General features: G+C 33.5%; 1 protein-coding gene across 2 annotated transcripts; it reads right to left on the bottom strand.

Annotated features, from left to right (window-relative positions):
• Positions 1–5,550: 5,550 nt before the first annotated feature.
• LOC128171131 (uncharacterized) lies at positions 5,551–9,259 on the bottom strand. Of its 2 annotated transcripts, XM_052836881.1 has the most exons (5): positions 8,194–8,619; positions 7,199–7,331; positions 6,695–6,760; positions 5,995–6,030; positions 5,551–5,810 (listed from the first exon to the last, which is right to left on the bottom strand). In XM_052836881.1, the coding sequence occupies exons 1-5, from the start codon at positions 8,296–8,298 to the stop codon at positions 5,614–5,616; spliced, it is 537 nt and encodes a 178-aa protein (XP_052692841.1). In that variant the 5' UTR covers positions 8,299–8,619; the 3' UTR covers positions 5,551–5,613. The 2 variants fall into 2 exon arrangements, 1 of the variants encoding a protein (XP_052692841.1); XR_008242009.1 differs by lacking the exons at positions 5,551–5,810; positions 7,199–7,331; positions 8,194–8,619 and adding an exon at positions 9,015–9,259 and having other exon boundaries at positions 6,006–6,030.
• Between the last annotated feature and the right edge of the window lie 3,564 nt (positions 9,260–12,823).

Below are 12,823 nucleotides of genomic sequence, written 5' to 3'. Positions count from 1 at the left end.
TTCGTCATATATAAATATATAATATAAATGTATTATTGTGTGAATTGTTAAAATGTCAGTTTGCATATTATCCCATGTATTTATAAATTGTTTATAATTTGTTTCAGCAATTTACCACATCAGATCTACATCAGATCTACATTCAATAAAGATTACCAATAATTATTGAATATGGTTATACTTGCTGTTTTTCAAACAGTACAACATTGTCAACTCAATTATGGTAAACAATTTGGTTATTGTTTTAGATTTCTTTTATTTGATATTTTTAAAGAGAGATATCATTTAAAGCTGCCATCTTACTGTAGAATTGTAATACTTCATTTTTGAATTCTCCATCTAATTGGAAAACATACAAAGAAACATTTTTTGTTACTCCACAGTGTCATTGTCAATTTTTTTTGGTAAATCAAAAAATTAATACTGTTCAGCACATCAAGATAATGCCAGAGTATGACTTACTGTACATTTTAATTTACACTTTATATGCATGTATTATTGTTAAAGTTGTCTTCAGATGGAACTCTTAAAATACATTTAGTCCATTGAAAGAACAAGGTACGTTATTGGCCAAAAAATGCCGTGTTTTAAAATCTAATGATACCTACCATTTTCAAAAGCCAAGAATAAACAAAACTCAATGGTATATGATTTATTCATATAACTGTAGTGTAAGTATGATACATTTTACGTTAAACACGGCGCCTTGTTAAAACGAAACGTCGACATTTTACGAAGCCTTTAACGCGACGTCATAAACATGACGGACAGGCTTAACCGGATTTTAACACAACCAAACATTTCTCTCTTTTTTTTTTTTTTTTTGGTATTAGTATTTATTTCCAAACTTTCCATTCCCTTTGTTTAGAATAAGAATTTCGTTTAACTAACCCGACATAGTTAGGGAATCCGTACTGCATAGAAATACTCGAAAGCCAGTAGAGGTAAATGAATATATTATTTACATCCACCAATTATGATTCCCTCTATTTTATTACGAAAATGGATTTTACATTCATAGCGCTGTTAAAATTGACAAAACTGAAATATAAACGATCCAGTTCTTACTAGTTTATCGATCGGTCGAAACCTTCAGCAACTTAAGAATAATCCCGGACTACACGAAATAATCATGGTGATGTCAGAATCAAATTCAAATAGGAGACGATTTGGCTGTTTCTTATACCTAACGTACTGATGTACGTAACAACAATTTTGTTAATTTTTCTGACTTTTTTCAACCAATTTATTAATTTGTTGATAGAAAGATGTAAATATAAACAATAAATTAGCGATCAATGCAGAAAAAAAAGAACGCGGGTAATGTAATTTTTTCTGCAATGTCGCCACCTTCATTTACCGCATGAATCACCATAGAAAGCATTTTATTGTTTAATATCTTACTTATACTTTGTTAGTTTTCTTGAACACATGTCAATGCACTTTCTTTTCAATATAATTATCAGGGCGGATACAGGATTTGTAGTTAGGGGGGGGGCGTGGATAAAATTATTGAGGCAGGGGGTCTTGGGCCGCTTTGAGGCCCAATGTGGGTCCAGGGCAGAGCCCTGGTGGGGGCCCGGGGGGCGAAGCCCCCGGAAGCTCCTGGGTTTTCGTGTATTTTGAAGGTAAAACCAGGCTCAAAATAGTGGTATTTTTTTTAGTTATGTACACTTTACACAGAAGCCTATAACATATATATAACAATTTGACACATATTGTTACTTATACCTAATACACGTATTGGATTAAAAACAAAATATTTTAGGCATTTATGAACTCCCAAATTGAACCAGGTTATCAAAGTTACAACATTCGAATGACGTTACGGTATCCGACCCCTATTAGCTGTTAGAAATATCTGATGCACCAAATCTTCAATATTCTTATATTAAAATAGTCTATTTACCTAGAAAAAAATTCAAAAAATATCCAGTAATTAATTAATGATTGCACATAGACCATCTGGTTTTAAATGCAATTATATATTTACCTTCGACCAGCTTTTAAATATTCAGAAATTTTTGCTTGCATCGCAATAGGGAAATGACAGCGCAGTCTACACTTGAAACAAAACTGCCGGTATTTCCAGTCGATTCTTGGTCGAAGCCCCAAGTTCAGGGCCCTGGGGAATATAATGAAATGACCAACACTGCTTGTTTTAAACACAATTTAATTGGTTTGTTATCAGAACCTGTCAACATGCATTAGGATCAGATGTTTATAGATGCTTATAGAGCAGCAGAATTACAGTCAGCATAGCACATCTGGTGTATCAATGAGGTGTAACATTGAGTCAGGCATGATTATAAATAAAGTGAAACACAAAATGATAATTTTTCTATGTAAAATTTATCAAATCATCTACAGTCATGCATACTTTGAAAATTTTAGGGGGGGGGGGGGGGGGCGTGCGCCCTCCACCCCCCCCCCCCCCTTAAATCCGACAGTGATTACGTGTGCTTTGTATAGATAAAACCTATAAACCTGGTCATAAATCTACAAACTTTTAGTCATTGTGTGGAGATCGTTGTTTAAACCGTGAGTCTAAAATAATTAAAATTTATTCAAATAAGATTTAGTAGTTCAGTCACTGCTAGTATGCACAAACAAACATTCAGAGAGAGAGAGAGAGAGAGAGTTTATTTCTGTTCAACGTATAGAATATATACAAATTAAACTTCACACTCGCAGTGTAAGAATCATATCAAACATAACACACAATTTAAGACTAAGTTATTGCTGATCATACTTCTATTATCTTCGGACTTGAAAAACAAAGGAACGACACGTTTTTGTTGTCGACTCGCGGAAGGAGCATGTGATGCAGCTAACGGGCTGAGTATATATATAGCACGTGGACTCTGAAACTGCTTGGTTGAATTTCATCATAATATGCTATTGTGCATTATTTTATCGATTAAAGGATTTAATATATGACATGTAGATCAAATAAATAGCTTATATTAGTGATTTAAAATTAAATGTACGTAAAGTTTAGTCTATCACACATTCTCTCTCTCTCTCTCTCTCTCTTTCTCTCTCTCTCTCTCGTTTCTTGGAACAAGTGATGTAGCCTATAAACAAAAGGTTTCTAAGTGGTTTGATCAAGATGAAGTCTAAAATTTTAGACAAGATCACGAAAGACACTTTATCTACTGATTCACTAATTCTGCGGGCTAAAAAAATGAATATGTACATTTTTCAGTGTCTTTGCCTGTGATAACACTACGTATCGATTTTGTACTGTACAGTCCAATAAATTCAAATGACGTATAATTTGGGCGCAAGTGAGGTTTGATTATTTATATTCAAGTACAATGTAATTAATCGTACAATATCTGAAAATTATATGAATATAAGTAATAAGATATCATATAATATATACCCGTCGGGCTTTATTGGATTTGATCACGCCCCGACCTAAATTACCACCTCATAATACTCAAAGAATGATTCCGTATTCCTTTAATATATCGGTGTATGAAACATGTGCATGTTTTATAGGGAAAAAAATAGATACTAGCAAATATAAAAATGTTTTATAGAAAGAAAATATAAGTTGAAATTAACTGCATATATTGTTCTTATCGAGAAGGTTTAATTGTTTTCATTAATATTTTAGATTTGATATCGCAGAATTTAGTAAAACCCGAGACACATTTCCAAAAACGAGCAACGGCGGACATTTTTTTTTGGGGGGGTGGGGTAAAAATGGGATTAATCAGGTGACAGTCGGCAGTTCATCAGCCGTTGTCTTGGACGATGTCGTATTCATGCCGACCAATTTTGTGTCCATCGGGCCAAGTTACATTTTTTTCTGCATCGGTGGCCGATTTCTTCAGTTAAACCAGTCGTTCAATACTAGTAGTCCATCGAGCAATTCTCGATCATCTTCCGACCTTCGGAAGACAGTTCTTAAGTCTGTCGTCGCTCCGTCGATCGACATTTCGGCATTTGGATTTTCTTAAATGTCGGCCGACTGACGATCGAGGGTCAATTGGTCTTTGGGGGCGATTTTGACAAATCGGCTGATGCACTGACGATCAACCGTATACGGATTAGGTTAAACATTTACCGGCTGTCGGTTAGTATATAAGCGGCGGTCAGGCGCGGAACCCTTTTCCTCGATAAATTGAAGCAATGCCCACGAAGTTGCAGGTGAATATTTAATCGGCCGACCATCGGTACTAGTCGAAAGTAATAAAAGATCACGGAAGACGAAGACAATATGACAATATGTCTAACGTCTGTTCTGGTTTTACGATTGATTAAACTACTTCGATCACATATGACGGATACAAATGGACTTAAACATAAACTGTTTAGTTAAAGAGGAAATTATTAGTGCTTTAATCAATCCTTTCAATATGTCGACGATTATTTTCTGTTATGATCTCAACAAAAATCCACTGTAAAAATTTTATATAATCGTTTACATCTAAATAGTGTGTGTGTTGTAGTTTTCTATTTATTTATTGATCAATTTATTTATTTTTCGGTTGCAATTTCTATTTCTTTTTTCCTTTTGGCTTCTCTTACGTATACAAAAAAATATTTTAGATTTTTATAAGATAAACCCTCTTTCACCGGTAAAAACCGCGTGTTACGCCGAGTAACTGTCCGTGTCGGATCGCGTTGTTTGAATTACGTTGTTAAAATGTGCAATTTTCTAATATTTTCTGCTAAAATTCACATTGTTCACACTTATTAACCGTCACCATTTTCAGTATATGAATTTGTTATGATACAGAAAATAAGTATGTTAAATATAAAAGTGGTTAATGCATGTGAAAGGTTTTAATTTCAGCAAAGATTATTCATATTTCTATATATTAAAACGATTTTTGGAGATATTACATGTTTAGCGTACACTAGTGACGTCATAATGAAAAATGACGTCATTTTGGTGCCTGTTGAATTTAGCCAGTGTTCGAACTTAGTACAATGCACCACATCAAGAAACAAAACTAAGACGTTGAAAATATGATAAATTTTGCGGCCAAATACGGCTAATAACGTCCCTTGTTCAAAGAATGCATGTGTTTATTTGTTATTTGATAAATTTAAAAATGATTAAGTCTATTGTCCAAGACAATTCATTCATGTACTTAATGTTTTCACATTCTTTAAAATATAAACAAAAATATTCAAGTCCATATGGTGGATAATTATAATAAAAATTAATATAACCAGCAAATTAAAAATGCTGCTTCCATACAAGTAATTGTAATTGTAATAATGGTCAGAAAAGGCAGAACAAGATATCTGTGAGCTTAATGTTCACTAGTAATACCACGCTCTGATGTGAATATGCAAAATGAGCAAATTTGACGGAAAGCTGATTGGTACAAAAATAAATCCTAACTTCTGGCATGCCTAAACAAATAGTGTGTTAAAATTTCAAGCATCTGCGATGAATAGTTGCTGAAAAACTGTGACAGAAATTACCGTTACTGACAGACAGATGAACAAAAGGACAGTCATGAGACAGACACTCACAGACACACAAGGGTAAAACAGTATAACCCCTTCTCCTTTGGAGCGGAGGTATAAAAAACATTGGTCTCACAGAGGGTGAAAGTTTCACGCAAGTATAAATGAAATTACTAATTAAAACTCAGACAAAAGATTATAAACAGATTGAACATTTGAAGAAGAAAACAAAGCATAAAAGTTCTTCAAAATCTCGAGCCTCTCTTTTTCAATTTCCAGTCTCTGCTTTTTGATTGAAAGCTTCTCCTCCTCAATTTCAATGAGGCGCTGAGATCCGTAGCTGTACTCATTAAATGTTTGAGTTTTCCGTTTTCCTTATAAACGGAAAATAAATCTTATCTCGATACAGAGTAATGCCAGAACATTTTTTTTATCTTTTTAAAATCTTAATATAAACTAAAATTTTTTTATTTTTAATTAGGAAAAAGCTTTCTCTTTTTACATATGTAAGGCAAAATAGAATTGTGTTTCTGTTTTGTGTTTTTCTTGTTTTCATACCTTTAGAAGTGGACGGTTCTGACAAAGAAGATTCTTCTGTGAAGTTAAAGGAAATTTTAAAGAAAACTAGCAAGAGGTACCTTGAGCTTGCAAGCTTACAAATGCTACACCCCGTTAAGAAAATATCATAATTCAAGTAATCTAAGAAATATACAGCATTGAGAAAAGTTCATTGATGATTTTTTCACATTGCTGTATATTACTTATATTAACATTTGAGAATGGCAAATCCATCAGAATCATTAACATATTGATGATCTTACATTTTCAATATTGCAACAATCATGTGTGTGCAATACATGCAATCATTGACATGATTGCACAGACAGGGAACACAGGGAAAGACAGACGGACAAGGAGATTCCTATTTATCCCCCCCCCCCCCCCCAAATCTTTGTTTGCAAGGGGTATAATCATATTTGCAGTGTGTAAAATTATATCAATCTGATTAAAATCAGATCTGCGATCCTCTCCGATGTTGCCACACAAGAGATCTTTGTGTAGCTACATTGAATTTGTTGGAGCGGATCGCAGATCTGATTTTCATCAGATTGATAATTAAATTTGCTTAAACTAACAATTATAAGTTTTTTGATAAATTTTGCACTTTTCTTGGGCTGAATGACCAATTTCAGTTTAATATCAGTATTTCAAAATGTTGAATTGTTTAAAGAATACTAAACATAGGGTATATACTAACCTTCAGATTGAGAGACAACTGGCACATCACTATTAGTGTCTAGATTTTCAAGTTCTTCAGCTGGAACTAAAACAAACGTTGTTCTTTATTTATTTATTTAGTCATACTTTTAACCAGAGGCCTCTGGGTTACATTAATGATATTTTTTTTATTTACAATGCAGAAAAAAAGACAATAAACCCAACCTTTGCAGTTAATGAACATAGCCATGCAAAGCTCGTTGATGGATAAAACCTTGAATAATCTAAGTCTTGACAGAAGTAATAAGTTGTTTTTCTCCTTCATTATTAATCACTTACTCCTATGGTATAATAATGCAACTCTATATCTTAGAAGACTGATCATGTAGAACAGACAGACAAAGAGATGAACAGAGTGCTTCCAAAAAGACCCCCCCCCCCTTCCTAAAACTTAATATGTGGGGGTATAACTATTGTAACCATTTATAGTGATAAACCAACATGATCAATGATAGCGAAGTATCATGGCAACTTATAATCTTACCCTCAGTGACAATAAATGGCTGTATCTCAAGGCTACTTGGTTTTTGGGACATCTGAAGGGAAGACCTGACTTCACTGGTGTCCACCCCATCCTCAATTCCAGATATGGCTGACTGAGGAATCAACTGCAATATCTAAAATGTTCATGGAGTTGAAAGTACATATTTCCTTACTATAGTCTGACAATTTACAATTCATTCCATAAAGAAAAAGGAGTTAAAAATCAAGCATCTTGTCAGAAGCATTTGAAAAAAAATCATTTTCATTTCATCTTCATTTTCTTGTAAAGCAAATGATTCATAATTAATAACAATTTTATAAACAATATCATTTAGATTTGAATTGGATTGATGTTGGAGACAAAACAAGGGAGAAATAAAACAGCATGCAAACATAACAGTTATATTAGTTGATACTAGAACTTGGAGACCTACCTTAAAACACTACTTGAAAACATATGCAGTAGTGATGGGATTTGAACCCATTATCTCCTAAGACAGTTATATACATTTAGGGTACATAAAAGGACAGACAAGGACTAACACAGATCAACACATGTTCATGAGAGATTGTCAGTGAAGCATCAATACTAGTTAGTTCATACTTACCAGCAATGCTCTGTCTTCTCAGACATTTACAAATTTCAAGCATTCATTCACTAAATGACAAAACCTTAGCATGTAGCTAAATATTAATTTTATATCATATTGTCAGTTATACCCCCAAAACAATACCATTTGGGCTTTTGTAATTGCTAAATCAATGGACCAGTAAACACAAATGACACAATAACAGCTTATCTTTGTATGTAACACCATGGATATCTTCAACTTGAAGTTTATCATTTCATTGTTACGGACCTACCTTAATTTCCTTGTAAGGATCACATGTAACAAATTAACATATGAATACAACAGTATGAAATACTTCATGAAGGTTTGGCATGCCTTTTAACACTGTAAAGATTAAAATAGAATAATGGCATGTTCAACAAACTTTCTCCTCCCAAGGCTTCAACATGGGGAGCTGTGAAGGCCCTCCTCCAGTTTGCGTCAAGTTTTTCCTCCGCTGAGCTTCCTTCTTCTTGACGGCAGACTGCATGTCTTGCCACTTCTTTTTCACTTCCACGACCCCTCTTGTGCACTGCAGATTTACAGCGTTTACTCTACATATGTGCACAAGTGCATATGAAAAGAGCACAAACACTCAGTGTACTTGTACAGGTATTTAGATTAGAAGGTGTTAAAGTATCATGGTAATAAGTATCAATTGAAATTTCTAAACTCGAAAATTAACAATAATCAGAGAGTAATGATAGCCATCAATCTCTGTCTGCTTTTATTCTGACCAATACTTGTGAAGAGGAACAGTTCTAACTGAAGACTGAAGAACTACTTTCCCCAATTCACAACACAAATGCATGTAAATAGTCTACCAATTTTTAGCCACTTACAATAGGTTTGCATATTAGAAATATCTACAGCCGATCTAAACATATGAACTTCATGATTTCATAATTATAATGTAATATGTATGTGACCACTGTCATTTTCTTTCTATGAAACATATAATTTTTCAGAAATACAATGTGTTCTGTATATGTGTTTATTTTCAGCTGGTATTCTGAATTGTGATTATAATAACTGTTAAATTCAAAAATCCGCAATGCACAAATCCATAAAACACTCAATGATAAATAATTATTAATGGAAAATCCATAAATGATGGGCTAACACATTACTACATAAACAGTAAAATGGTATTTTTGATCTAGACAGTGATTATCTTCATGATCTCCGTTTATAAAATCGACCTACTTCTCTGTCACCGACTCCCATGCCATCGTCTTCATGTTGTTTGTCAGACACGGTGAGAACTTTCCATACAAAACCTTGTAGCTAGTTCCCACCGCGTCCACTAATACTTCCACCTCCACATCGCTAAAATTTGCCTTTCTCTGCTTCTTCGCGTCCATCTTTCTTTAGTTTTAAACCGGCAGACGATAAACAAAAAAATTCGCGCACTTCTATGAAGTGAAACTAATTATTGCGCATGCGTACGAATAAATCGTACACCCTACGCCTACGTCTAAGATTAGCTTAGTAAATACCATTTTACGTATTCGTAACTTCAATCTTACGTCATTCGTAACTTCTACGTCTACGTCTACGAACTTTAGTAAATATGGGTACAGTTTCTTTAGAATTGTTAGTAATAATTCCGTATTTAAGTTCACTTTCACCTCTTCTACAGTCGCAAGTCACTTTCTCTCAGCACCTGGTCCATTACCGACTGGCAGAACTTGCTCCATATGGTAGTGTCGAATATTGGAATAGTCCTGTGGGGTCAGGGTATGTGTACAAGTTAATGTAGTTGTACTTTATTTAATATATATGAATATTGTATTTAGGAACGACGTAACAATTCAGTTAATGTTCAAAGACAACTTTAAGCTAACAGTTGCTGTAGTCCACTTCAGGTACATGATTACTTGACTGTAAACCATCTTTATTGAAGATGATTTACTAAAAATCATTCAATGATACAACGGAAATGAAGTTAAAGGCAATTTTGAAAACCTTGGTCAGAGATATAAGATAAGAAGGCATACGAGGAAGACCATGTCATCCTTAAAGCCAGGGCACAAGTGACAGATATCACAGGTCACTGAGAAGAAAAATATACGTTTCATGGCATGGGTCAAGTGTCTATCACAAGATCAATGCGAAGGGATTCCATTAATCGGTGTTCATAATATATCAACATCCCTAAGTCCTTGCTGAGAAGTATGTTTTTGAGCTAACCGGTTGTAAAAACATGGCAGATTCTAGCATGGATGAACGCATTTCCATTCCATTCCATTTCTAAGAAAAAACATTGTAAAAAGTACAGGAAAAAATACTGAAATATTCGATAGATACATGTATGAAGGCATTGCTTTTTCAATGGTTTATGTCTCTCATTAACAACAATTAGCCCTTTAAAAATGCTATACCCGCTTTAGTGGGTTATGTTGTTTGCACAGTTGTACGTGTTTTATTTTATGTTCATAGGAACATTTCAATTGTCAATCAATTTTTTTGCTAAATATAACTATTTTCAAACATCATGCATAATAACACTTTCAATGCGTTGTTCTAAACTGTTGGCATTGCTGGTGCCGTGAACGTGGCTCAGTACTCGTGATATCGAAAACAATAAATAAACCGGTTTCATTTTACTTGTTGCATTATTGGAAATCTTGGTTTCATTTTACATGCATTTAAAACACCATCTCTTTTTCAATACTAAAGCATGAATAATTTACCTCCTCACATATCACATTAGCATATTCATATGAACCAGACTGGGAGTATCCGTCAGAACACGAGGCGTGTTGAAAATCAATCTTATGTATAAAGGCACATAATAAACAATGAAATTTTACACTAAAATTGATCAATACCTAGAATAAGAGGATAAATTTTACTTTTACAAAATGGTACGACAATGTTGTCAATTTCTCTAGTTTATTATGCTATTTTCTTCAACTGACAGTTAGTTTAAAAAATATTTAAGTCTAACAATTTTAATTCTTGGAAGTATTATAGTATTTTGTTTAAAATTGAAACATAATACGTGTCGACAAACGGGCTTGTATGAATTTCGTTTAGACGAGTTCTTATGTTGAAAAAAATTAGCTTTCTTTGACACTTGAGTTTTTGTCAATATGCATAAGAAAATCCAATAAGGTAGATGAAACATATAGATTTTTAATAGTATTTATTTGCATTAAAGCAAGTTACCGGATGATTTTACCTGACAAAACACATTCAAAGAATTTAACCTCGGAATATCTCTTGTGTTTACATGACTGGTTGATTTCACACGCTGAGTTCGAACAAGCTCCAGCCAGCTCCTAAATGTCAAAGGTGAATCTTTATTATTAAATAAATCCCTTAAAATCACAGTAAAATTTTAATGATCAAACGTGCAATTTATTAGATATGAAATATGATAGTTATGGAGGAACTCCCTTTACGTGTATATAGAGGATATTAATATTGTGTGATTTTATATTTGCTTTATCCAACGAGTTGAAATGGTGCATATATTCGCGAGGCTTGCCGAGCGAATATAATCATTTCAACGAGTTGGATAAAGTATAAAATCACACAATTATAGATGTTCTATCTATCTCATACAATTTGATTTATATTTTGAAGCTTTTGAGACAGTCCCTTGTGTGACCCGAATTTTTTTTTTTCAAAGATTTAAAACGATGATGCAACGTTGTGTTATGCGGTTATTGTGACCTTGCGCAATACAATTTAGTACGTCATTTCTGAGATAAATCTAACTGTTTTAATGTTAAGTTTCACTGAACCCAGTGTTTAATTGGAGTTTACTTACTTTCTGCTATGTTGGGTCTGATCGGTACTGTACAGATAACACTAAGGTAAAACGTAACATTTTAGTCTTCTTAGTTTGGTCTTCTTTTTCTCTGTTGCAGTGAAGACGTTTCATAAACATTTAGTTACATTCTATTACACAATTATAATTTACGAACAAAGCTAGAACAAATGAAAACAATCGCAACATATAATTTACATATTACATGGTGATGAAAAACTCAGAAACGTTTCAATTGTCTAGTCTTGTGTCGTTTATATCTGTTTAATTAGGAATGCAAGATATGAAAAAAGAGTAATGTATTTATTTATCTCTGTTCCGTTCTATTTTAAAAATATTTTTAAATGCTTTTTTAAAAACCTAACCATACATTGCAATAGTACCCCTACTTAAAGTTGAATTAAATGTTTAATTAAACTGTCTTTCTTCACTATATAAAGTTTGAGAATGCTAAGCCTATAAAGCGCATTTACAAAAGCATCGAATTTTTAATAACGATCTCTTTATCATAGCAGATATAATCATCTTGTGGAATCTTACTAGTTTCTTTTTTTACTACAAAAACACTTGAATCAAGCAAAATAATGGTTCTTCTTTGAAATAAAATGATAAAAATGGGATTGAAATTTATCAAATGATTTGCAAAAATATATCTTAGCGTGTTTGCCAACCATTTTAAGTAAAACACTGTTTAAAACACTTACATTTTTAGGTCACCTGAGTCACTCAGGTGACCTATTGCAATTGGTCTTCGTCCGTCGTCGTGCGTTGTGCGTCGTGCGTCGTGCGTTAACAATTTTACACTTTTAACTTCTTCTTGGAAACTACCAGGCCAATCGTTACCATTTTTGGTGTGAAGCATCTCTATGGTAAGAAGAATCTAAATTGTGAAATTTATGGCTCTACCACCCCTGGGGTGCCACGGGCGGGGCCAAATATGCAAAAAAAGCCAAATTTTCAAAAATCTTCTTCTCTACTTCCACACATGTGAGAAAAAAACTGAATGCATGGTTATGATGTCCATGAGGCCCTCTACCAAAATTGTGAAATTTATGGCCCCTGGGTCAGGGGTTCTGGCTCTAGGGTGGGGCCAATATGGCCATATAGTAAAAATGTATTAAAATCTTAGAAAATCTTCTTCTCTACTATCATATATATTTGTTAAAAACTAAATGCATGATAATGATGTCCATGAAGCCCTCAACCTAAATTGTGAAATTCATGACCCCTTTGT

This window comes from Crassostrea angulata, chromosome 2 (assembly GCF_025612915.1).
Source record: "Crassostrea angulata isolate pt1a10 chromosome 2, ASM2561291v2, whole genome shotgun sequence".
NCBI classification, from domain to species: Eukaryota; Metazoa; Mollusca; class Bivalvia; order Ostreida; family Ostreidae; genus Magallana; species Magallana angulata.
Note: the sequence above shows the minus strand (reverse complement) of the source record. Positions and strands in the feature narration are given on the sequence as shown.